Raw genomic sequence first — 25,948 nt, 5'->3', positions numbered from 1 at the left:
TAATATACAAGAACATCTGTTGTTTGGCACTGACTAGGAATGAGATGTTCTGTGTTAGTGAGTTTTTAAAGTAATAAGCTTAACCCATTAAATACTTAAGCACCAGTTTTACCTTTTTTTGGAAGGAGGGGGAAAATAAACCTTTCTAAATATGCATTTATTTACCTCTCAAAAATAATGATTTTAACTTTCTTCAGATGATGCTAGGTCATAATTTGAAGTACTAGTACTTATATTTTCCTGTACATAAATGTGTGTATATGATAGATCTATATATGGAGGACATGATGAGGCACCATAAAAGAATGGTGTTCTAACATGAGGCCGAATGACTAGCAATCCTATGATTTACTTGGCAATTCTTTTCTTAAACACATCTCTTGTCAGATGTTTTGTGTGGTAATGGCATCTTTTTTATAAAGACATGGTGACAGATACAGGATTGTATTCATTCCTTCACTCACTCACTAAATACTTAAGAGGGCACTCTGCTGGGGCTGGGATGACTCTGAGGTAGTCAAGCACGGCTGACCCTGCACAATCCCTTAGTGAAAAGTCCGGGGCAGCCTACTCTAGGACCATTCTCCTCGTCCTCTACAAAACTCCATTTCTCCTTTCCTGTTCCTCACCTGAAAGCTGGCCTAATGACACATGAACGAATATGACATCTTCGTTTCAACAATCAGTACTAGAGTGTTTCAGCAAAGGTATCTTTCAAAAATGATAAATTTCTTCCCAAGCAGAAGATGATAACATGCCTGTAGACATTACACTAAGTATAATTCTATCAATTTTATTAAACCCTACATAACGCTTGATTTTGATCAGGGCATAGAAATAATATGAACATTTGCTTTTTCAATAATATAAAAAGATCAAAACTTCTTCAATTAGAGAATCTAGCAAATAGTATTTTTGAGGAGTAAATGAATTAATCTACACAAAACACTTAGTATGGTCACCTACTATTAACTAAATCAAAATTTCTCAGCAGGGCATGGTTGGAACCATGGTTCCAACACCTGGTTACAACATTTCTGATTGTCCTGATGAGTGCTACAAGCATTAGTGAAAGGGGGCCAGGGATGCTAGCCATTCTACATGACTTCTGAATGTCACAGTAAAACTGAGAAATACTAGGTGGGGCCTAGTATTAGGTGGGGCCTAATAGGTGGGGCCATTTCAAGATAGGAGATGTTTTTTTCAATCTTTGTTAGTAGTCCATCCCATGTCGTAACTGAATTACTCTGACACCATCCATATAAAAATTGGCTAATTTGCAAGAATATTATCCTTCCCTATTTTTTTCAACTTGACATCCTATAATCTGTCTTGTCAGGTTATTTCTATTTTGATTAGCCTTTATTTCCATACTCTTTCACTTCACATAGTACATTTTTTTTTTTTTTAATTACTACTGACTTCAGTTTTTAGTCTAATACCAAGTTTTGCTCAAGGTTATGACATTGCAGAACTCCAGATGGCACTATTTACATTGTACTCTGTAAGCCATATCCCTCGAATTGTGCAGCTTGGCGGCTTTGCCTCTGCCTTACATTTTCCTGTTATCTTATTTTTCTAATACTCAAATTTATTCCTTGTGAAGAGTGACAAAGGCTACATTTTACTGTATCTTCTTATGTGGTCATGTCTGAACATATATACACTGTACTGATATTCTATAACTAGTTGTTTTTTTATAGATATGTGTAATATAATTAAAACACTTTTATTATATAATACTAAAATATTAATATTTTAGAGAAATGTAGTACAATCAAAATGATATTTTTATCATTATATATTTTGATAGGTTATATTTTCTGTAAGGTTCATTCAAAATTGTATAGTACACTTTAGAAAATGTTTAAAAAAAGGGGGTATTGTGACAGATAAAGAACTGTTAAATGAGAACTCAATTTTCTTAAGAACTTGCAGAGGTGACAGAATATTAAAACTAGATGAAATCTTAAATAAAAAGTCATATTACAGAATGAACATTAGTAAGAAATATATATAAAATATTATTAGATACAAATACTATCTTCTCACAGGATGAATCTGAAAATTGCCACTGAGAAGGGTGAATGAATTAAGAGTGCAGACTGCCTGATATTTGAGTTCCTTTCCTTAACAGCTATATCCCTTTCCACAAATTATTAGCCTCTCTATGCCCTGTATCCTCATCTTATAAAAGGAGGGTAAAAATAGAACCTATCTCAGACATGTTGTAAAAAAATAAACTTACATAGGTAAGGCACTCAGTGTTGGTTAGTATGCAGTAAAGTATTCCATAAAATATTCAGTAATATTATTTTTATTATAATTCATTTATAGGAAATAAAATACTTATGTGAATCTTACAGAAGCTTGGTTCTGAAATGATTACTCACAGGTTTAAAAATATATCACTGATTACCAAGAACCTAGCACAGTGCCTGGCACATAGTAGATACCTGACATTTGCTGTCTGGAGGAACTAGTCTACATATGAATTTATTCTCTATACATTCATTCTCTGTATCAAGAGAAAAACAACTGACAACTTTTAATGGATAGACTGAGACATTAGTACAAGTGAGACTGTCTTCATTCTGATTCAGAATTTGGGAATTTTCAATAAAATACGTAAGTTTTATGAACCTCTTGAAGGGATAGAGTGTTTTGAAATGGTGTTCCTAAGGTCACAGATCTCTTAGCTGATTATAATATTGTGTCTCCTTGAAAATGTCAGAGTTAAGCATCTGAAGATATGCATAGATCAACAGTGTATTTAAAAGAATTTTTTTCCTTGAGTTGCAGAGTTAGAAAGAAACATTCCTTCTGCTCTTTATAGTACAAAATGTTAAGAATCCATCTTGTAGCACTGTTTCATATTGTAGGATCACATAATGAAGCTTAGTATTAAAAAATCTTATTCACCATTTAAATTGTTTTAAAGTTCAGGAGCACTTAGCACACTGACAATGTTGTGCAAGCACCACCACTGTCTAGTTCTGGAACATTTTCATAATCCCAGAAAGAAACACTGTACCCAGTAAGCAGTCACCCCTATGTCTGATCCTCCAACTTCCTGGCAACCACTAGTCTGTTTTGCCTATTGATCTGCTTCTCCTGGAGAATTTACCTAATGGAAACACAGAATATCTTATCTCTGGCTACTTTCACTTAACATAGTGTCTTCAGGTTTCATCTATGGTGTAGCACGCATCTATGTTCATTCTTGTTTACAGGTGAATAGTATTTCAATGTGTGGATATCTGTGCTTAGTCACTCAGTCGTGTCCAACTCTGTGACCCCATGGACTGTAACCTGCCAGGCGCCTCTGTCCATGGGGATTCTCCAGACAAGAATATTGGAGTGGGTTGCCATACTCTCCTCCATGGGATCTTCCCAACCCAGGGGATCGAACCCAAGTCTCTTGCATAACAGGCGGATTCTTTCCCACCTGAGCCACCAGGGAAGCCCATGTATGGATATACATTTATTTGTCCTTCATTTACTGATGGACATCTGGGTTGCCTCCACCTTTTAGCTACTGTGAATAGTGCTGCTAGGAACATTCCTTTGTAAGTTTTCATTTGAATGAACACCTGTTTTTAATTCTTTTGGGTCTATACCAAGGGCTGGAAATGCTGGGTTACATGTTTAACATTTTGAGGAACTGCCAAACTCTATTCCATGATGGCTACACCATTTGACATTCGTACCAGCAAAGTATGACGGTCTCAGTTTCTTCGCGTTCTTGTCAACACTTGTTTTTTTCTTTGTGTTAATAGTTATCTTAGTGCTCAGTGGTACTTTATTTTGATTTTCGTTTCCCTAATGACATTCAGCATCTTTTCATGTGCTTATCAGCAATTTGTATATCTTCTCAGGAGAATCACCTATTCATGTATTTTGCATATTTTTTTAAAAATAGGTTTGTTTGTCTCTTTATAATTAGAAGAGCTTCTTGTATATCCTGGAGGACACTCTTATCAGATATATAATTTGCAAATACATTCTCCCATTCAGTGGAATATCTTTTCACTCCCTTGACAGGGTCCTCTGGTATTCAAAAGTTATAAATTCTGATGAAGCCCAATTTATTTATTTATTTTTAATAAATAATGATGGCCTCACAGAATGAATCAGAAAGTGTTTCCTCCTATTCTACTTTGTGTAAGCATTTGAGAGACAGGTTTTAATTCTTCCTTAAATGTTTGGCAGAATTTACCAGTGAAGAAACTTGTCCTGGGCTTTCTTAGTTGAGAAATTTTTGATTATTGATTCAGTTTCTTTATTTTTTATAGGTCTATTCAGATTTTCTTTTTTTTTTTTCCTTGAGTTTTGGCAGTTTTGTGTTTTTAAGAATTTGTCCATGACACCTAGGTTATCTAATTTGTTGGCATATAACTATTCATAGTATTCTCTTATAATCCTTTTTATTTCTGTAAGGTTAGTAGTAATGTTCCTACTTTTTCTGATTTTTACAACTTGTAGTATTCTATCTTTGTTTGTCTAGCTAAAGGTTTGCTAATTTTGTTATATCTTTTCAAAGCACCTCTTTTGATGTCATTGATTTTATTATTTGCCATTCCCTATTTTGTTAATCTTTGTTCTAAACTTTATTATTTCCTTACTTCTGTTAGTTTTGGGTTTCTTCTTTTTAAGCTTCATAAGGTATCAATTTAGGTTATTAATTTGAGTTCTTTTTAATATAAGTGTTCACAGCTATAAATTTCCCTCTGAGCACTGCTTTTACTGCATCCTATAAATTCTGGATGCTATGTTTTCATCTTCACTCATTTCAAAGTGAAATCTAATTTCCCTTGTGATTTCCTTTTTGACCTATTGGCTGTGTAATGAGAGTGTGTTTTTTACTTTCCATGTACCTGTAGCTTTCCCTTCTGTTAAAGACTTTTAGTCATTACACTGTGATTAAAGAAGATATTTTGTGTGATTAAAAAACTAGCTTTGAGGACTAATATATGGTTTATTTTAATGTGTTCCAGGTGCACTTGAGAAGAATGTGTATTTGGCTGATGTTGGGAGTGTATGGATGTCTTATATATGTCTGTTAGGTACAGTTGGTTTAAAATGTTAAAATCCTCTACTTCTTCACTGACCTAGTTATTCTATTTAGCATGTTCTTTAAAAAGCATGGTATCACTGGCGTACAATACTAAATCCAAGATGACACAGGTTTTGAATATGACTGGACAAGGATTTCACTAAGGTACCTTTATCACCAACATACACAGATTCAGACTCCAGTAGACATCAATTTAGTACAATGATAGGAATGAATCCTGGGATATATATGGCTATAGGAATGAATCCTGGGATATATATGGCTATTTCTTCTGCCCAAATTGCAGAGCTGCCATTTGGCTGGTGTCTTTTATTTGTAACTCGGCAATTGTATACTTTGAGTTAATGAAGACAGTTGTACTGAAACATTTCCCTATTGTAGTTTGTCCCCTCAGAATTCCTACTTTCTTTGTTACTTTGAGAGTGTATGTTACTACTCTTTCTTAAACTTCTTGATTTAGCTACATCTTCTGTTTCTTTTAAAGATCTTATCTGTATTGTTTAGCTTTTAGTCCAAGAGGTTGGACTTTGAAAGCCAATCAGAATTATCCCTCTGGTTGACAAATTAAGCTCATAAATACTAAATTGAGCTCCCCAGCCACTGCTGCATTGATATTATCAACTTCGAGTATCTCAGACTTACAAAAATAGGCATGCATTTCTTGCTTATGGGTCTGGGGAAGCTCTATTTCATAATGCCAGATGGGCCCATCTCTGCTTAATGTATTTCTCACTCTGGGGCCAGTAGCTATCTAGGACATGTTGATCTTACAGCAGAAGACAGCAGCCAGCAGGTCAAGCCAAACCAGGTAAAACATTTAAAGTGTCTGCTTGAGTCACATCTGCTAACAGTACAATGGCTTCAACAAGTCACATGGCTAAGGTCAACAGAGCAAGCAAAGTCTCTGTCCACAGGAGCATGGATGGGGGAGTAAGTATTTACTGAACAGTAACACCATCAAGGACAGGCTAGCAAATAAGACAATTAAGAGCAACATAATAAATTTTAAGTTAAATTGATTTAAATTAAAGGACTCATTTTGAAGTTAAGTCCTTTCTCCTATTTAAAGTAATAATGTTTTTTTTTTTAATAAAATGATAATAATAGAAGACAGTAGGCTTTTAAAAAATTCTTATCACTTGACAAAATAAAAAGGTGGCAACCCTCTGCAAATTTTAGGACAATTTTACTATTCTACAAAAATCCCAAGTCTCCTACAAAAAAAAAAAAAATCACAGACCTCTGAATGCAATCCCAGGTCTCTGGCTGGTGTCCACTATTCACAGGATATTCCTTGGCTTGCAAAGACACTCATTTTCCCCCTTCAAAGATTTCATTATTCCAAATGCTTGTGATTAGGAAACTCCATGTGTTAGAGAACTAAAATGTCATTATTTCTTTCTAGTGGTCTAATTTAAGTTTTACATTAAAAAATGGTACCATTAACTCTTCCATCTCTATACAAACTTGGTTTTTTAACACTTGGGACTCTACTATCTTAATGCCATGTAAATCTTTCATGTCTCTGACATGAAAATTTTAACAGGCAGTACATAAAAAATAATGGCCTATGACTCTAACTTTAAAAAGAGATACTGAGAAGATTAAAATTTAAAAAGAAGCTAGTGGCTTTAATTCCAATGTGAAAGGACACATACTTAGTAGTTTTATATTTGTACAAGTATTTATAAATACTAGCAATTTTATCATAGCTTTATCAAACATTAAAACTATGCCAAATGGCAGAGCAGTGGTTTTTGTTTTCTTTTTGTCTGTGTGTGGTTCAGTTTGCTCACAGCACTGTTAAAGCAAACGAGGCGACTGGCATTCCTCTAATGACTGCTTTACTTCTGATTCCTCAGCTTATTTCCACCTCCTACACTTGGTCTTCATCTTCTTCTTTACTTGTGATATTCTCCAGCCTTAGGCACTAGTAAAATGTTATAGCTCCCTCATCTGTTCAGTCTAGACGGGGGTGGGGGTGGAAAGGTGGAAGAATATAATATTGAAATGTACTGTATTGAGTATCTACAGAAAAACTTTAGACAGAGACTTTCGAATTTGTCAAAACACTAAATGTCCCATGAGTCTTGCTTTAGCAAATGAGATTCTCAGTTCATTATTAAACATTAACTTACCAGATAGAATCTGTGAAATAACTTCACAGAATGGCAAATGCCTTTTATTATCCTACTGATCCTGTTCAATATTTGACCTGATATATACTTAGATTTCATAAGCGCGCAAATCTAAAATAAGAGGGAGAGAGGCACCCAAGAACTAGTTAGGGAATTTTCCACTGAGATGAGAATTCAACTTCACTGGTTTTGAAACTCCTGTTGGTGCCATACTTACACTTTAAATAAAGTATGCTTCTTTTATAACATTTTGTGGAATATATGTAGAAATTTACATTTTCCTTAATTTTTAAAATGTAGTTCTCATTAACATAAGATGAAAATTCAAAAATTTTGTTGTAACATAAGCAACATACCTGCACGTATGATCATCACTCACACTTGCAATTTCTTGGCCTTCTTTGGGATCAAATACCAAACCATTAATGAAATCTGAGTGGCCCTCTAAAACCTGATATCAGGGGAAAAGTTAGTAAGAACACAAGAAAATAATCTACAATATTCCGACCTAATATTTTTACTTCACTGCTTTCACTGCATGCTTCTCTTTTCTATAAATATTTCTTAAGCAATCTGCTATTTTTAAAGCATGATTTATACACCCACTTTTTGGGAAGGTTTATCTTGGAAAGAAGCTGATCATTCAACACAGTTATTAGCTTGATCTTTCTTTTCTAGTATGCATTTCTTACAAAAACACACACACTTTGTTTTTATTTTTTTAACTGTACCTGTCCTCATATCACCTCATTTCTCACTTATTACATAAAACTTATGCAAAAGTTAAAGCTAGGAGAACTTTCTAGGAGCCCTGAAATAAGAGTCCCCTTTGGATTTTGTCTCATACCTGCTGCTCTGTACACTGGCTGCTACCTAATAAACAGGTAGCAGGGACTTCAACTTCTACTGTCTTTATTCATTGGCTCAATGTGACTCCCAGCACTGGAGACAGCTAGAATTATAAGCCCATTATCACAGAAATCCTCTTTTGGCCACAGAAGGAGCAAATGGGAAGTTGTAAATTAGAGGACTATGCATGCAGGTTAAGGTCCAATTAGTCTAAATCTTTATAACTGAAATCCTGAACAGGCCTGTTAGATATCAGATATTTAAATAATTTAATGGATATTGTTTTTGCTTCCTAGCTTACCTTCCAAACACTTGAATTCAGTTATAAGATTAACAAAGTAATTCTATTTGGTACTGCTTACTATTTGGAAATGAGGGAGAAAAAAAGGATTTTATTCAAACATTCTGGTGTAAGTTTAACAAGTCCAGGTCCTTCTTCAGTGCTTATGTCACAGTTTCTATAAACCATATCACATTAATTATTTAATGTCTTTTTTAACTGGCAATAATAGTTAATAACTATTGACTTTTGATGGGTCAAAATTCTATGTGTCACTGTACACTCACATGTTCACTGATACAGCTTTAAATAAACTAATATATACAGTGCATTTATTATGGTAAAATTGTATATAGCCCATTGTATATAGCTTAGACCATAACTTTTACTGTTTTCTAAATGATTAGGTTTATAGTTTACCTTTGTTTTACAATATTATCATAGGTTTTATTTACTAGGAAATCAGGAAGGCAATACTGTTCTTATAAAAAAACATGATTCAATTTCAATCCAAACTGAGAGGTATTTAATGAATTTCTCCTCACTTTATTGAGATATGTAACACTATGTAAGTTTACGGTGTATAACATGATGATTAGTACCTGATGATACACACATAGATTGTGAAATGATTACCATGACAGGGTTAGTGAAGTGACTACCATGACAGGGTTAGTTAATACTTCTATCACCTCACAAAATTATCAGTTTTGTTTTGTGGTGAGAACATTTAAGATATAGTCTTTTAGCAACTTGCAAGATGTAATACAGTATTGTTAACTATACTCATCACGACATACAGTAGACCCCCCAGAACTTACTCCTCTTAAAACTGGAGGTCTGTACCCTTCCATCATCATCTCCCCATTTCCTACACCCTCCAGGCCCTGAAAACCACCATTCTACTTTCTCTTTCTAAGAGTTCAGCTTTAAGAAGAGCTCTTCACATTAGGTGCAGTCATACAGCATTTGTCTTTCTCTGTCTGACATCTTACAGGGTTATTTATCATACCAATAGAAAACTCACATACAGGGCCTTACTATGTAAAAAGCACTATTCTAAGTGTTTTATATGAATTAGCTCAGTCAATGCTCATAATCCCATGAGGCAGATGCTATGATCATCTCCATTTTACAGGTAAGGAAATGAGAACAAGAGATTGGGAATTCGCCCGAAGTCATACTGTTAACTAAGGTGGCACAGCTGGGCTTCAAACCAGATGTTCATGCTTCTAACCACGCTGTAGTCCTGCCTTGCACTGCGTTGTACTGAGCTTGTTCCCTTGGAATTCACCTCTTACTCTGTGTGTGTTCATGTCTTTTATACCAAGTTTCTAATTCCCTCTCATTTCTGTGCTTACCTACTGTTTTAATTTAATAAGTGATATCAGATTTATAATTCGCAGGCCTTACTATGATCCTAGTCCCTTACTATAGCCTAAAATAGAGTAAATGAGATTCTAAACTACATATTTCAGAGACAACCATAAAGTCATTTTAAATTGGGATAAATTCAATTAAAAAAGCAAAAATAATAAATGTTTTAAAATAGATTTACAAATTAAACTTGTCAACATACCTTGTATTCATTTTTATCTTGAAGATCTGAAGTAAATAATCTAATTTTCATATCAGCAGCAGAAGTACAAAATCTGGAAGTAAGAAAACAAAAATAAGGCCCTTTTTAATCTGTGTAAGTGAAAGTTCTTCCCACCTTTAACCACCAAAGCTATCTTCATAACTCATAATCATACTTTTCTTTGGGCAGAAGAGGGATGCTATGGCTCCACTATAAAATCTGTTATACAACTATGGCTGAAAGTAGGGGACACAAGTTTGTTTTGAAAATATAAAAATATTAGTATATTGGATTTGTCTCTTTAATTATGAAAGGACAGAATTTCACTATAAATCACCACATGAATTTAACATTTAAGTTTTTCTTAAAGGTTTAAAATGATGGGTTTAAAAAAGTATCTTCTTTTAGCTAGGTCAATATAAGGTATAAAAATATAGTTATACATCTATCTTAGTCTTTGCATCCTTCAGTTATCTATAAGCCTTCTTACTTTAAGACACACTAAACTCACTAAATTAGGTGAAAGATAATAATCTTTTTATACCTATAAAAGCTGGTGTATTTATTACTAAAAGTCGGCATATTATCATACTGACCCTATTATTTAAGGTTATTGTTTAGGTGTACATCAATGTATATTACAAAACAAACTCTAAGCAATAAACAGGTATCTTTTAACTAGTTCGCCTTTAACCCTAAAGTTTTAGATCCTCAGCATGTCAGGTTACGGCTGAGGAAGAAAGAAATTATATGTCTGTATGCACGCCTATGTGCTGAGTCTCTCAGTTGTGTCCGACTCTTTGCGACCCCATGGATTACAGCCTGCCAGGCAGCTCTGTCCATAGGATTTTTCAGGCAAGAACACTGGCTGCTGCTGCTAAGTCGCTTCAGTTGTGTCCGACTCTGTGCAACATCACAGTCAGCAACCCACCAGGCTCCTCCATCCCTGGGATTCTCCAGGCAAGAACACTGGAGTGGGTTGCCATGTCCTTCTCCAATGCATGCATGCATGCTAAGTCGCTTCAGTTGTGTCCAACTCTATGCGACCCTATGGACAGCAGCCCACCAGGCTCCTCTCTCCACAGGATTCTCTGGGTAAGAATACTGGAGGGGGTTGCCATTTCCACTGGAGCAGTTGCCACTTCCTCCTCCAGGAGATCGTCCCTCTAGGTATCAAACCCATGTCTCCTGCATTGGCAGGTGGATTCTTTACCACTGAGCCAGCTGGGAAGCTTTTGTATGCCTGTATTGAAAAAATAAAGCTTATTTCCAATTGTCTTTAGGTAAATGAGTACTATATGGATCTAAATTTCTCAAGTTTTGACTCTATTAAAGCTATATTTTTTTCTCACCTAAAACACTTAGTTTATTTAATTTAAATAAAGCTTAAGTTAAAGCAAGTCTCCTAATCTAGAGATCCAGATATGTTGGTAAATCTCTTTTACCATGCCTTTTCAATGATTAGTTAACAGTCATTCGAAGAAATAGATCAATTAGGCAAAACTAATTTCTGATAACAGAAATTGGATCAATAGTTGCTTAGGCAGGGGATAGGCTACAGGGATTAACCAGAGGAGCACAAAGAATCTTCTGGGGGTCACAGAAATGCTATGTATTACCAGCATCTAGGTTATAAAAGTACATGTATTTGTCAACATTGATCAAACTGTACCTTTAAGAGTTGAGTTCACTGTATGTAAATTATCCCTTAATTTAAAAAAATTAGGTTAGCTCAGTAAGAGCTAAATTATGGTTGTTAAATACTGTTTACTAAAAGGAGACATACATTTTAGATTTGATATTTATGGAAATAAGGTTAGTGTTTTGTAACAGACCTTAAATAACCTGACATACCAATGCCTTTGTGAAGAAGGCCTCAGCAAATGTGTTAATTTTTTTTCTCAAAAAGCAGTCATTCTTTTTAATGCTTTCAACAAAACAGAAGCCCAAGGATCAGAACTAGAGTTTTATGAAAATTTGACCTTGGCCTATGTATGAGGCAGTAAGGTTGATTAATGACTCAACCAAATTTAGTTATTTTAACAAAGTTGCACTTTCAATGAGTGGTAAATTCAGTGAAGAATTTATGATTCATAGGAATCTCACATAAACAGCTTTGTAGTCACGCTGAAAACACATGCTTCAAGGCATCACTGTTACGTTTGCATATAAGTCACAAATTTAGACAATAAGCCTAAATTATGAAATAATAGCAAATACTGAAATACCTAATTACCTGGAGTTAGGGAAATGGAGGAAAAACATCCCTATGATTAAAGGCTTCAGATCACTTAACACAAAGGATATTAATAAATACTGCATTTAATAATTTTCAACTTACTTGATTACTGGAGGCAATGAATCAAGTCTAGTCTCTGGGCTCCAAGCTATGCCATCAACTCTGACTCCATGGTGAAATGTTCGTAGTGTTTTATACTGAATTCCTTCAATGTCTGCTTCTTCCTCCTAAGCATACATAGTAAATGTTTATATAAGTCATGAGAACAAACAATATAAAACTGTGTATTTTATTATAATGAAGAATTTACCAGGGGGCCATGAATATTCTTTTGAGAAGTTCAAAAAGCAGATTAGATATTAAGGTGGGCTTCCCTGATAGCTCACTTGGTAAAGAATCCTCCTGCAATGCAGGAGACCCCGGTTCAATTCCTGGGTTGGGAAGATCCCTGGAGAAGGGATAGGCTACCCACTCCAGTATTCCTGGGCTTCCCTGGTGGCTCAGCTGGTAAAGAATCTGCCTGCAATGTGGGAGACCTGGGTTTGATCCCTGGGTTGGGAAGATCCCCTGGGGAAGGGAAACGCTACCCGCTACAGTATTCTGGCCTGGAGAATTCCATGGACTGTGTAGTCTGTGGGGTCACAAAGAGTTGGACACGACTGAGCAAAATTGGGGCTTCCCTGGTGGCTCAGAGGGTAAAGTGTCTACGGGCAGTGTGGGAGACCTGGGTTCAATCCCTGGGTCAGGAAGATCCCCTGGAGAAGGAAATGGCAACCCACCCCAGTACTCTTGCCTGGAAAATCCCACAGATGGAGAAGCATGGTAGGCTACAGTCCATGGGGTCACAAAGAGCCAGACACAACTGAGTGACTTCACTTTCACTTTCTTTCAACTAGTTTACTGAACAACAACAAAAATATCCAAAGCTGTCTAAGTGTTACAAAATAATTCTCTAAGATAACTAAAAACAATATACTTGTTATACTTTATCTCAAGAGACATTTTATTCCTAATAGTAAATATATTTCACAGCAAACACAATGAAAATGGAATGCTCTAAGAATCAGAATGTTCTAGGTAAATGAAGTAACACGCATGGATTATCGAATAACAATATAAAAAATATACACTGAACAGTTTTTATTATGTATAAGATACCTTGTATCTTATGAAGCCTCAGTCATTATAAAGAGTATCAATGATTTTCACATAGTATTACTCATGGCACTAATTGGACACAACTCAGCAACTAACACTTTCACTTTCATACATGTGTGGGATTGAACAAACTTGTTCATCTATACCATTAATATGAACAGTGGATGTGTAAATTACTGATCAGTCTTTTAGATTTAGGTAAGATGTTTAATAAAGTCAGCTTATCTATTTGATTCAGTACTACTAAAATGATTTCAGTTTATTCTCATGGGAAGACAAGAATGAATTTTGAAAAGTCAAGTCATCTTTGTCTGGCAATATGGACAATAACCTGAAAAGCTTTTTGACTACAAAAATAATGCAAAAATCCAAGTCCAGAGAAGCAACTGAGCACAGAGGCATAAAGCTATTTTAAGGACATCTGCCCACATCCAATGATTAATAACTTTTGTTTGTAGGGGACACAAAACTTAGTGCCTACACAAAGAGGGATGCAGATCAGGGACCTCTGCATAGAACCAGGACCTTTAAAGTGGAAGCAGGGAAAACAAAAACCCATGATCAAAAGTGCCATGTAAAATATATACCATGGCTGAAGGTCAAGAAAAAGAAAAAGTAATTTGTGAGAAATCTCAATCATTGGCTGGCCCTAACATAAGTTTGGGGCTTGAATTCACATTAACTATGTGCTCCAGAAAATGAAAACTTATTTCAAAATGTCCGTATGTTGTTAGTGGCCCCAGGCACTTGACAAAGGCAAATTCTTTTTGGATGAACTTCTACCCAGGTCTCAAAATTCTCACAGGTATAGTTCAATCAAATATGATCTTACATGCATGCACTACTACACATGAAAACAAAATACCACAGACACAAACAGAAGAATCAACCTGGAGACATTAAAAAATCAGATTAAAAAAAAATGTATTTTTGAGTATGTAGACGAGAGAATCAAAAAATATGACTAAGCAACATGAGATTACCCAAAGTGACCAGACAGATATTAAAGAACTAAATGAAAACATATAGATGAAAATACTATCATGAGAAAAAAATAATGCTCAAAGGAGCTGGAAGACAGATTTGAAAAACTTATTCAGAATGTAGTAAAGAGAAGACAAAAAGAGATGTTAAGAGGGATTCAGTGAGCAGGCCCACCATATAGCTAATTCGGATTGTAGGAGAAACCAGTAGAGGGAATGGGGGAAGAGGCAAGATTTGAAGACATAACGGCAAGGGATTCTTCATACTTGATTACAAGCACCAATATGTACATTCAGGAAAAACAATAAATCCCAGGGAGCTTAAAAAGAAATCTGCAGCTATACACTATACAGTAAAACTTCAGAACACACAAACTCTCACATATGTGTGTGCATATATGTGAGATGGGGGCAGTGAGGGAGAAGGAGCAAGAGTGAGATAAGGGTCTTAGCAATAGCAATCAGAAAGAAAAGATACGTGTCCTATAAAAGAGTAATAATTAGAACAGCCATCAGCTTCTTAGCAGAAACAAATGCAGGAAGTCAATGAAATATCTTCAAAATGATATGAAAAACAGTTGAACTATAGCCACAACAAACTAGTGTTTCAAGAATGAAGCTGTTTTAAAGGTATTTTCATAAAAACTAAAACCAATGGTTGGCATCAATAAAGTCTCATTAAATGATCTTCTAAAGCAGGGGCTGGCAAACTACGACCAAGGAGCCAAATCTGGCCTATGGTCTGCTTTGGTATGGCCCGCAAGCTGAAAATCATTTTTATGTTTTTAAGGAGTTGTAAAAAACAAATAATAATTTGCAGCAGCCACCTTAAATGGCTGGCAAAACTTAAAATATTCACTATTCCACAGAAGAAGTTTAAGTTTTTTCTTGTAATAAAGAATATCTTTCAGGTAAAGAAAAATGACCCCAGAAAGCAGGCCTGAGATGTAAGGAACAGTGAATGAAAATTCAAAGGCAAACATGCGGATTAATTTAAACAAATACTAGACACATAAAACAATGCTGAATTTGTGGGTTAAAATGAAAAGAAGAATGATAAAGAACTAAAATATAATAATAATATAAGTCTGTAGTAGGTGATGATAGTTCAAGTGTCAAAGGTTCTTGCTCTCTTCATGAAGTAAAGATATTAATTTTAGCTCTGTCTAATTAAGGATGCATATTAAATACCTTTGGTAACCATTAAAAGAAGAGAGATAACATGTAAACTTCCAAACTATCGGGGGGAAAAAGATGAAAGGAGAAGGTAACAAAACACACGGAACATGCACAGGAACATGCATACCGGCAAACTGCAGGAACATGCAGGCTACACTTCCAATAGTAAAATACTTTTTAATAGAGGAATACATTAATTGTGGTATATTCATATTATAAAATACCATACTACAATGAAGATATATGAACTCTGACATGGGAGAATCTAATAAATAAATGGTTAATTTGGTGGTGGTGGTGCTCAGTGGTGTCACTCTTCGCAACCCCATGGACTGTAGCCCACCAGGCTCCTCTGTCCATGCAATTTTCCAGGCAATACTCAAGTAGGTTGCCATTTCCTCCTCCAGGGGATCTTCCCGTCCCAAGGATCAAACCCGGGTCCCTTGTGTCTCCTACACTGGTAAGTGGATTCTTTACCACTGGGCCACTTGGGAAGCCCTTTAATAACGAAGAGAAGAAGAACATAGTACAAAATAATTTCACTGATACTAAGTTTAAAACACGAAAAACAATATATTGATTTGCAACACCAACACATGGCAACTGAAGAAAAATGAAATTTCAAACATGGTTATGTCCTGGGGCTGAGAAGAAAAGGTGGTAAGGAAAGAAAACCCAGGGGTCTTCAAAAGAGTTGTTAATGTTCCCCTTCTGAAGCTAGGTAGTAAGTATACAGGGATCTACTATTATTATTCTTTATACTTTTTATCACTAATATATATTTTAAAACACACTGTATAAGCTTAAAATATTATCATTTAAAAAATAAATCACCTTTTTGTTATTTAAATCAAAACCCTACATGGATGTAGAGACTAAAGCAAAAATTTTCATGACAAAGTTGCCCAAGGAATCGTCTGTGTTAAGTGACTATAGTTATCCTTTATAAAAGTTTCTTAGATTATAAAATAGGATCTGGGGGAAAATTCAGGTGAAACTTGATATTTAATTGAATATACATGTCATATAGATAGAAGTTATGTGAAGGATTGTTCTAAGAATTCCATTCATCCTGAATCTAAATCCAAAGTTTTAAAATGTGTACTTTAACTGAATCCTAGTGGATGTGATTCTTCCAGGATAACCTTTGGAATCCTAGCACAATCATTTCACAAACATCACATATACCTTTCTCTACATAATTCATATACCCCTTGAAAATAACTTTATATTTCAGGTGAACTTAACAGAAAAAACTTTTTCCATAAAAACATAAAAAAGGAAACAAATGTATTTATCAAGGGAAAAAAAAAGTCATTTTATTACTTCACAATTTGTCTGTATAATAACTGTATAGTTAACAGCTAGATATGCCAAGACAGCAATCACTAAGGAACTTAAAAATAAGGTTAGGAGCCTAATCACAGCTGACTTTATAGTTTGGGTTGTATCTATTTTTCCACACTGACAAACTAATCTTTAAAAATGAACTTTTTACCATCAAAACACACTATTTTTGCTAATGTAACAAGAGTATTGACAATTAGGTCCTATAATTTGTTATTAAAGTACATATGGAGCTATTGGGTGGTCATGGGGATAAAGAAATCCCAGGGACTATATAGTCTGCATTTTATGTATCACCAGTGAAGCCTTTTTTCCTGGCAGCAATGCCACCACTGAGCCAACTAAAAGGCCAGGGTGTGTGCGTGTGGTATAGGCAGAGATGAATGCTATTTTGGGTTTAGCTTGAGGTGTAGGCAGTATTGTATAGGCAGGAAATTAAGACACTCTGGAAAACTTGCTATAATGCACATCATTATACAAGTCTCCAGCATATTTGAGGTTGGGGCAAAGCCAGGTTGATGAAAGGGCTATTCTAACGGTTTGAAATTGGCTGTTCCTCCCACCACACCCATTTAAGGCCAAACACAGAATTTTAGTTGGATGAGACTATAAAGTTTACCTAATCTACTTCTTTCATCTAATGCTTAAATCTCTAGTAGAACATTTGAAAAAAAGTTTACATAATACTTCTCTGAACATTTCCAAGTGAGAGAGAACTAGCTACCTTCCGTGGGGAATTTATTCAATTTGGGGGTAGTTCTAATTATTAGAACAGTTCTCTTTAACATTAAACCAAAATCTGTTTCCATGTAAATTCTATTCATTGCTCCAAATTTCACTCTCTGGAACCATCACTGAGATAGTTTAACTCAGTGACAACAAATGTCTGGCCATTAACTGATCTCCACTAGGTGAACACATTCAAAGAAGCAGTTTCAGCCTTGGTCCTAAAGCACCGTCAGTAACAACTCCACTCAAACAGAATTGATGACATAAAAGTTACCATTCTGAGTCTAATCCCTCTTTCACATGATGGTTTTAAACATTTTAATGCCACTTTGAAAGCTGTCTTCAAATACATTATTTCCTTTGAATCACAATACACTGCTAAGAACTGAAGTAAACACTAGATATTACTGTCAATTTACAGCATAGGATATAGAGCTGTGGTGTCCAGTCTGGTGGCCATTAGTCCCATGGGGTTATTAAGCGCTGGAAAAATGTGGCTGGTCCAAGATGTACACTTTATATAAAGTGCAAAATCCACACTAGATTTCATAGACTTAGTATAAAAGGAATATGTCAGGATCTCATTAATAATCTTTATATTCGTTACACACATAAAATATATTGGATATGCTGGGTAAAAATACATTATTAAAATTAATTTCACCTGCTTTTTACTTTACATAATGTGGTTACTACAACATTTAAATTTATATTTGTGGCTCACATTCTATTTCTATTGGACAGCACTGAATTAAATTCCTTTGGCAGCTTAATCCAATTTTGGATTGGATCTATTAAACAATATTTGGATTCTGAGCACAAAGTCTCGCATATAACAGGTGCTCAATAAAAATTTGTTAAATGAAGTCTGTCACCCAAAGCATTAGGTAGCCTTTTCAACTTCACGTTCTATATAAATTCAATGTGCTTGTCCAAGTGTTCTCATCCAAGTCCCAGTAGAGGTTGCAATTCATTATTTAAAAAAAAAATTTTTTTTTATTAGAGTATAGTTAATTTAACACAGATTTACAATGTATTAGTTTCAGGTGTATGCAATTTATTACTGATGACCCTTTAAACAGAATTAGAAACCTTCATGCTCCCTCTGCTCTCTTTTACAGCGTTATCTTATTGCATTGCATTACATTTAAACATCTCCTTGAGAGCAGGGTCCTTGCTTTTTTAAAATATGTATCGTTAGTTCCCAGCACCTGATCTGCAATTAATGAGTATTTGACAAATATATGACACCAACCAATAGTACTATCACTTGGTTCAAATTTCCAACATATTCAAAAGAATATCATAAAATTCTGAAAAAATGCTTTGCTGAAATTCAAATTTACTATATCAGTCGTTTTCCTAATAGTCTTAGAGTGAGGATTTCCTTTCTGACAGAAACGTGAAATCTTTCCATTTTTCCTAGTTTTTTTCCTCAAGATAAGAAACGGAGTGTGACAGAACCTGAAAGTTCTAACATGAGAGACTAGGAACAGTGTTCAATGGTGCTTAATGGGATAAAAAAATAATTTCAGAAGAAGCAATCTGAATCTCCCCTGGCAAATTACTGGAACTCATTTCTCTAGAGCTGTTTGAACTATGGCTTCAACCTCTGAATAGCAGCACAGGAGGAAAAGAACAGGGGTTTAAAAATGTGGTATAGAGTTTATTTTTTCAGTTATCAGATAATTCCTTGCATTTCTTTAAAGTAGAATGGAAACTTCATGAGGACAGAGACAGTTGTTTAATTGTATTCCCAATACCTGGCACAGAAGATAATTTGTGTTCACTGCTTGACAGATTAATAAAAGTCCAATTCTTTCCTTAGGTTATTTGGGTTTAAGACCCACATTGCCAGCCTCACAGTCTAAGGGTCCACAGGGATAATGCCTATGACTACAAACAGTAACAGAGCAATACAAATGTTTTTGCTCTTTTTTTTTTCTCATTTTGTCACTTTCCATCTTTTGCTTCCTTTTTCTCTCTGCTACCCATCACTTCTTTGCCTTCTTTCTCCTCTCTTGACTTTCTCCCTCAGAATTTCTTAGCTGAACATAAAGCAAAGCATATTTTTTCAGTACTTTTGAATACTATTAGCTATTAATTTCAAAAGCACTGAAGCAAAATTCAATTTCATCTGTAGGGGGGTGTTTTTTTCTTTTGTAGGTTAATAGTGTGCATTAGAAAAATGGTTTCCCTTCAGTTTTTTTCAAGAGTGTGTTGTATTATTTCTCCTATGTGACTTTTTATGATCCTAACCTGATGAGATCCTAACCTGGTCCAGCTGAGATCAGGCTGAGGGTCATATTCAGCCTAAAAGCTAGAAATTCCTACCCCAACCCTAAGAGGCAATGTGGGATAATGTAAGAACTCCTGTATTCTACTCAGACACCAACCAACAGAAGCTTTTAATTCATGCTTTCTCTTTAGGATAAATATACATGCAATCTAGTTGTGTATAACCTAATACATTTATGCCACTGTAAAATGCCAAATTGCATTTATGATGTTAAAATACTGTAAGATACTGAACTGCCTCCTTAGTAAAAGAGGAAATAATATTTACAATATTTATTATATCACTTTGGTGATAAAGTTATTTAAAATCTTTGAAAATTGGTCACTGCCAAATTCCCTCACTGCTGCTGCTGCTGCTGCTAAATCACTTCAGTCGTATCCAACTTTGTGCGACCCCACAGACAGCAGCCCACCAGGCTCCTCCAGGCCTGGGATTCTCGAGGCAAGAATACTGGAGTGGGCTGCCACTGCCTTCTCAAATTCCCTCACTGATTAACCTCAATCTGGGAAATAGTGTTCCATAAATAATACTCTGATAAACAAAGGATTAACCAGAGATTCTTGAGGGTTGACCTACCATTGTTCAAATTCTCTCTGACACGCAGAACTAGCTTTCCTGTGAGAAAACGTGGTGTGTGCCACACCATTAAATATGGGGCTGTGCCTGAGTGTGCCTGACCGAATCGATGACAGTCATATGTATTGAATGTGTCAGATACTATGTAGGAACTGTACACGCTAACTTATGACATTTATACAAAACCCTGTGAAGTACAGTTGACCCTTGAAAACCATGATTTTGAACTGTGTCCACTTATATGCAGATTTTTTTTAAAAACATACGTACTAGAGGACTATATGATTTGCTGTGGATGGAATCCATTGAGGAATGAGGGAACTACAGTTACACCTGGATGTTGACTACATCCATTGGCAGCCCTTACCTCCACAATATTTAAGAGTCAAGTGTATAATTGTTCTCATTTTTATAAAAGAGAGGTTAAGTACCTGCTCAAGGTCACCTAGCTATTAAGAGGTAAAGTCAGGCAGGAACAAAAACCCAGGCATTTTGGCTCCAGAGTTCATGGTCTTAAAGACTATGCTGAATTGCCTGTTCAATTAGTAGATCTCACACTCTGTATACTCTAGATATATAAAAAGCATGAGAGCAACTAGGAAAGCTGGTATCATCACAGCTACAAAATCTCCTGGAAGATCATTTTTAAGCTCTCAATAGTACTAGTTTGTGTTTTTTTCTATGTCAAAGTGGAATACAGAAAAGCTGAATTTAGTAATTAATCAGATCTCATTTAATTGGTATTTTCCCTGTATGTAACAATGTATAGTTAATCATAACCATCAATTACTAGAACATTCCATTTCTAATCATGAGGCATAAGGGGAGCCTTTATATGTATATAGCCTTGCCCCTGAATCACAGGGCTTGGGGCAATGACTCTCCACAGGTGAAAATCCTGGTGTAGCTTGCAGTAAGCCTCCCTGGTGTCTCAGATAGTAAAGACTCTGCCCACAGTGGGAGAGATCCAGTTAGATCCCTGCATCAGGAAGATTCTCTGCAGAAGGGAATGGCAACCTACTCCAGTATTCTTGCTGGAGAATTCCATGGACAGAAGAGGAGCTTGGCAGGTTACACAGTCCATGGTGTCGCAAAGAGTCTGACACCACTGACAGACTAATACCTTCACTTTTCTCCCTGTGGGCAGTTCCTCGGCATGTGCAGAGTCAACTAACTGCAGATTCTATAGTATCCTAGTATTTTCTACTGAAAAAAAGAATCCATGTATAAGTGAGCTATGCAGTTCAAATCTGTGTTGTTCAAGGGTCAACTGTATTCTTCTTTTTCAATACTTATTCAATGTTTGCACAAATATTAGGCATATATTACTAGAATGTCTCTCTCAGTAGTTCATCTCACTTTTTTTTTACATTTAAGCTCAATATGCTTTCAAAGTTCAGTGAAAACTGCCCAAGGTTGTATAAATTTTCTCATCAATGAAACATCTTCACTGTCACTCAGGGCAGTTCTGTACACTAACCTGAAATGTGCAGGTGCCGACGAACACAAAGTTATTGCCACCATATGCAATTAGGTTTCCTGAATCCCCACTCTCAAAGGGATTGAATTCCACCACGTGCACATAATCTTCACAATCCACAGTGTAGGCAGCATTTCTTGTGGCATCTTGCTTCATCTTGTATGGCAAAACTTGTGCAGCTGCAAAAACAGCCTTCTACTGGACAAGGTCACAGAACTGTGGATTTCAGCACAGAAACAGATAGAAACCATGAAAGTGTTAGGATGTGATGACAGGCAGCTCAAAAAACAATTATTCAACTACTTTGTGAATGATACTTGCAGAGTAAGTTACTACAAAATTCTGTTTAGCTTATTTAAAGGACAGGGAGTACTTAAAGATGGAATTACACTACTAGAAAATATACTCATAAAAAAATTAATGGTCATGAACATTATGGAGCTCTACCTGCAAGTGCCACCACCAAGTATTTTACTAACATTACCATGCCTAATACTTGCACAAACCTAAGAGGGAGTTACTAACTATGGTCCCTTTTACAGATGAAGAAATTGAGACTTCAGATAGTTAACTAGCTTGCCAATCTCATAAGAGGAGCCAAAATGTGAGACATTCCTAAGTGTTGGACACCAGTACAAGAAAGAGAAACACAAAAGCCTGTTTTAAAGGAGCTCACAATCCAGGGTTATTTATGATTCAGTGTGAACAGTACTATAATATAAGCAGATACAAAATATACAATCTGGAGGAAGGAATGCCAAAATGGGATACAAAATAGTATTCATAAAACCAGGCACAAAACTTCAGCTAACGTTTCATGGCCTGGTGTGCATTCTGAAAGTAGCATTCCCAGATGAGACTTATAGATTCTGAAGAGGTCACTTTTTCTGTTTGTTTTTGTTTTTAATGGGACGGTAGGAGTTGTCCTGAAAACAGCTGGGCCTGATAGCAAACACATCAAATATCTGATAAGTATCTACTAAGAAATCATATGAGTTCCACCTCGGGAAGTCTATAACCTAGTAACCTTAAGAGTGAGCATCTGGGACTAAACAGTTGTAAAAGTGACCAACAGGTAAGGCAGCGGTGTGGGAAGTGCAAAAGATTCCAGATCAGGAAACTCGGTTTCTAACTGCTCATTAAAGCACTGTCCAGTCTAATTACAGTCTCAGGGTCTCACTGTACAAAGCGGGCTGGACTTGCCCCTCTAAAATTGCCAAAACAGGGGAGGGAGGAAACAAGGGAAGTCCCCGCATAGCCCTGACACCTCTTCCAAAGCCAGGCAAATCCCGCGAGACCCCGCCACTACCTCCCGGAGCCCGAGGTCGAAAGGAAGAGGGGTGGGGAACGGCCCGAGGAGGGAGGAACTCCGAGGGATAGAGTGGAGGCGCGTGGCGGCCGGCAGCCGAGCACGAATGCCCCTTAAGCTCACGCGCGATACGCACCGGAGGGCGCCTGGAAGCGGCTAGAGCCGAACTGGTGCTCACCTTGGGCTGTTGCGGCGCGCGCCGGCTCTGCTTCCGGGTCAGAGGGCGGGGGCTGCGATTGGCTCCCGGGCCCTCCCGCGAGATTTAAAATGTAAACCCGCTATCTCTCAAACAGTCGCCCTTGTGCAGCCGGCGGGAGCTTTCTTCAGGGGATTTTGCACCTCCCCGAGCCAGGTGAGTGGCACTCTTCTTCTCGCCCGTCTGCATGCTTTAAGCTGCGACTTGTGAGGGTTCTTCGGTAACAGCGGAGCGCCATGTGGTTGCCTAGAGTAATATTTGTGCAGTGTTTTTGGTCCGGGGCCTGATTTTGGTCTGGGGGTGTTGAACAGAGTTCTTATATTCCATTAATGGAGCTGGAAGGTGCTGAGGGATCATCTGCTGACTGGAAGAATAAAGTCCACAGAGCCCTACTTAGATTAGTTAGTTAGGCAGGAAACCAGGCTTAGGTAAACTCCACTTTCGCCCTCTCCCTTTTACTTCCGCCCAAGGAACTGTTAGGACCTGCATTCCATGAGCAGCAACGATGCCCATTTTTTATTGAGCACCTCCTAAGTGCCCAGCACTAGGTCGATTATTTACTGTCTCACTAACGTCTCCTAGTTTTATGAACAAGGAAATAATATTTTCCATTTTACAGATGAATAAATTTATGCTCATCAGAGGTTTTAAATACTGAAGGACATACAGCCAGTAAATGGAGACCCTGGTATATCTCTTTTATCCATCTCACACTGGCTCCTCAGTGACATTTTCCTGCCTTATTTGCTGCAGTGCAGCTTGGAATCCAAATGACAAAAACAAGTGTTTATTATCGCTGCTATCTTCTACTACTCTTTGTATGTTGCAGCCTGACATTCAGAATACTTGCATAGTCATTGTCTCCTTGATTTCTGGAAGTATTCTACCTCTTCCTAGGCAGTCAGGGCTTATTGCTTGGGCTCACGCAGCCAGCTAGCTACTGAAAGAATAAAGGCTAGAGGCTTGGCGAACTGGTGGCACCGCCTGTTTTTGTGCAGCCAGTTCGTGAGCTAAGAATGGATTTTACTTGGTTGGTTGGTTGAAAAAAAAAAATCCAGCAGAGTAATATTTTATGATATGTGAAAATTTTGTGATCTTTAAATTTCTGTAAAGTTTTGCTAAAGCCCAGCTGTGCTCATTTGTTTATGTATTGTCTGTGGCTAGTTTCACCCTGCAAGGTGAAGTGTGAATAGTTATAAGAGACTCTATGTCCTGAATGCCTCAAATGTTTACTGTTGGAACCTTTCCAAAAGTGTTGTGACTCCTGGATGAGATGGACTTTTATATGTGCCAGGCGTTGTTCTAAAAACTTATCTTGTACTTGCGTCTTTTACTTTTCACAAAACCCTCTCAGATAGTACTATTATTATTTTTGTTTTCAGTACGAGGAAGCTGAGGCAGAGAGGTAACATAACTTGGAGTTCTCACAGCTTGTAAGTGGTGGAGCCAGAATTCAGAACAGTCTAATTCCAGATTAGTTTTCATTCTTAGCAATCCGAACTCATAGTGTGTTTAAATGATACCAGTAAATAATTTACTACTAAAGATTGATTCTAGGCAAACTGATCATGTTACTGAAACTTTATTTCTTCACTTTATATTTTTTTCTTTTAAGAGATGAAGGTGATATTTTGAAGAGAATTTTACTGTTTACTTGGATTTGTATTTTTGTAGATACTTTATAGTCTTCTACCTGTATCTTTAAATTGCATCCCTGATTATGTCTGCAAATTATTGTTTTGTAAATGGCACATACCCATTTTTTTTTTTTTTTAATCATACAAACCCAAGATACCTAGTAAACATCCTGGATTCTGTTTATGTCATATAAAAAAAGAGAAAAAGATAACAGAGGAGTAAATTGATTGAATGTGAATAGTAAAATACCCAAAATAAGATAAGGGCATGTGACTATGTTGGAGACTAGGGTACTTAAAAGAAAGTAGGGGAAAAAAAAGGTGTAGTGATATAAAAGCACACTGCTTTTGGAGTTAGGCGTCTTGAATTTAGGTTTGTTTGGCCATTTGCTAACTCAGCAGCATAGGGTATCACTTTCTTCAGATGTAAAATGAGGATAATAACAGACCTTCCTCAGGACTCTTGTGAAGATTGAATGAGGTAATAAATATTAAGCTTTTGAAAAGTACCTGGCACCAAGAAACCTTCTAAATATTAGCTATTATTGTTTTGGTTGTCTATTGCAGTGTAACAGACTACTCTGAAGTTGAAGTGGCATTAAACAACAGCTATTTTAAATGTTTATGATTCTGAGGATCAACGATGAGGGCTGGACTCAGCTATGTGGTTCTGCTGGTCTTGTCTAGGATCATTTTGGGTGCTGTATGTCATCTGACAGGTTGATTGGGTCTAGATAATCTGTGATAGCCTCACTCACACGTCTGTTCGTGGTGCTGGTTATCAACTGGAGTACCTATCAGCTGGTTCTCCTCCACACAGCCTTTCCAGCAGGCTAATTTTGCAGTTCTTCATATGGTATTCTGAGAGCAGTGAGAGAGTCAGAGCTAAAACT

General features: G+C 36.4%; 2 protein-coding genes across 3 annotated transcripts in view; one reads left to right on the top strand and one right to left on the bottom strand.

The window, feature by feature from the left end:
- NUP37 (nucleoporin 37) overlaps nucleotides 1–23,437 on the bottom strand; it is a 41,367-nt gene extending 17,930 nt beyond the window's left edge. Inside the window, exons 1-5 of one of the 2 annotated variants that reach the window (XM_043881377.1) lie at nucleotides 23,401–23,437; nucleotides 21,914–22,129; nucleotides 12,265–12,389; nucleotides 9,924–9,996; nucleotides 7,572–7,666 (exon numbers count right to left, since the gene is read on the bottom strand). In XM_043881377.1, coding sequence (XP_043737312.1) covers nucleotides 7,572–7,666; nucleotides 9,924–9,996; nucleotides 12,265–12,389; nucleotides 21,914–22,069 — 449 coding nt within the window. In that variant the 5' untranslated portion in view covers nucleotides 22,070–22,129; nucleotides 23,401–23,437. Of the gene's footprint in view, nucleotides 1–7,571; nucleotides 7,667–9,923; nucleotides 9,997–12,264; nucleotides 12,390–21,913; nucleotides 22,130–23,358 lie in introns of both variants that reach the window. The other variant, XM_043881376.1, reaches the window with a different exon arrangement.
- The window catches only part of LOC122680225 (PARP1 binding protein), a 61,375-nt gene continuing 58,786 nt past the window's right edge, over nucleotides 23,360–25,948 (top strand). The window contains exon 1 of the mRNA XM_043881374.1: nucleotides 23,360–23,574. The gene's annotated coding sequence lies outside the window, so the exon portion shown is untranslated. The remainder of the gene's footprint in view (nucleotides 23,575–25,948) is intronic.

Source organism: Cervus elaphus, chromosome 22, assembly GCF_910594005.1.
Source record: "Cervus elaphus chromosome 22, mCerEla1.1, whole genome shotgun sequence".
Classification (NCBI taxonomy): Eukaryota; Metazoa; Chordata; class Mammalia; order Artiodactyla; family Cervidae; genus Cervus; species Cervus elaphus.
This window is presented reverse-complemented; position numbering and strand designations above follow the sequence as displayed.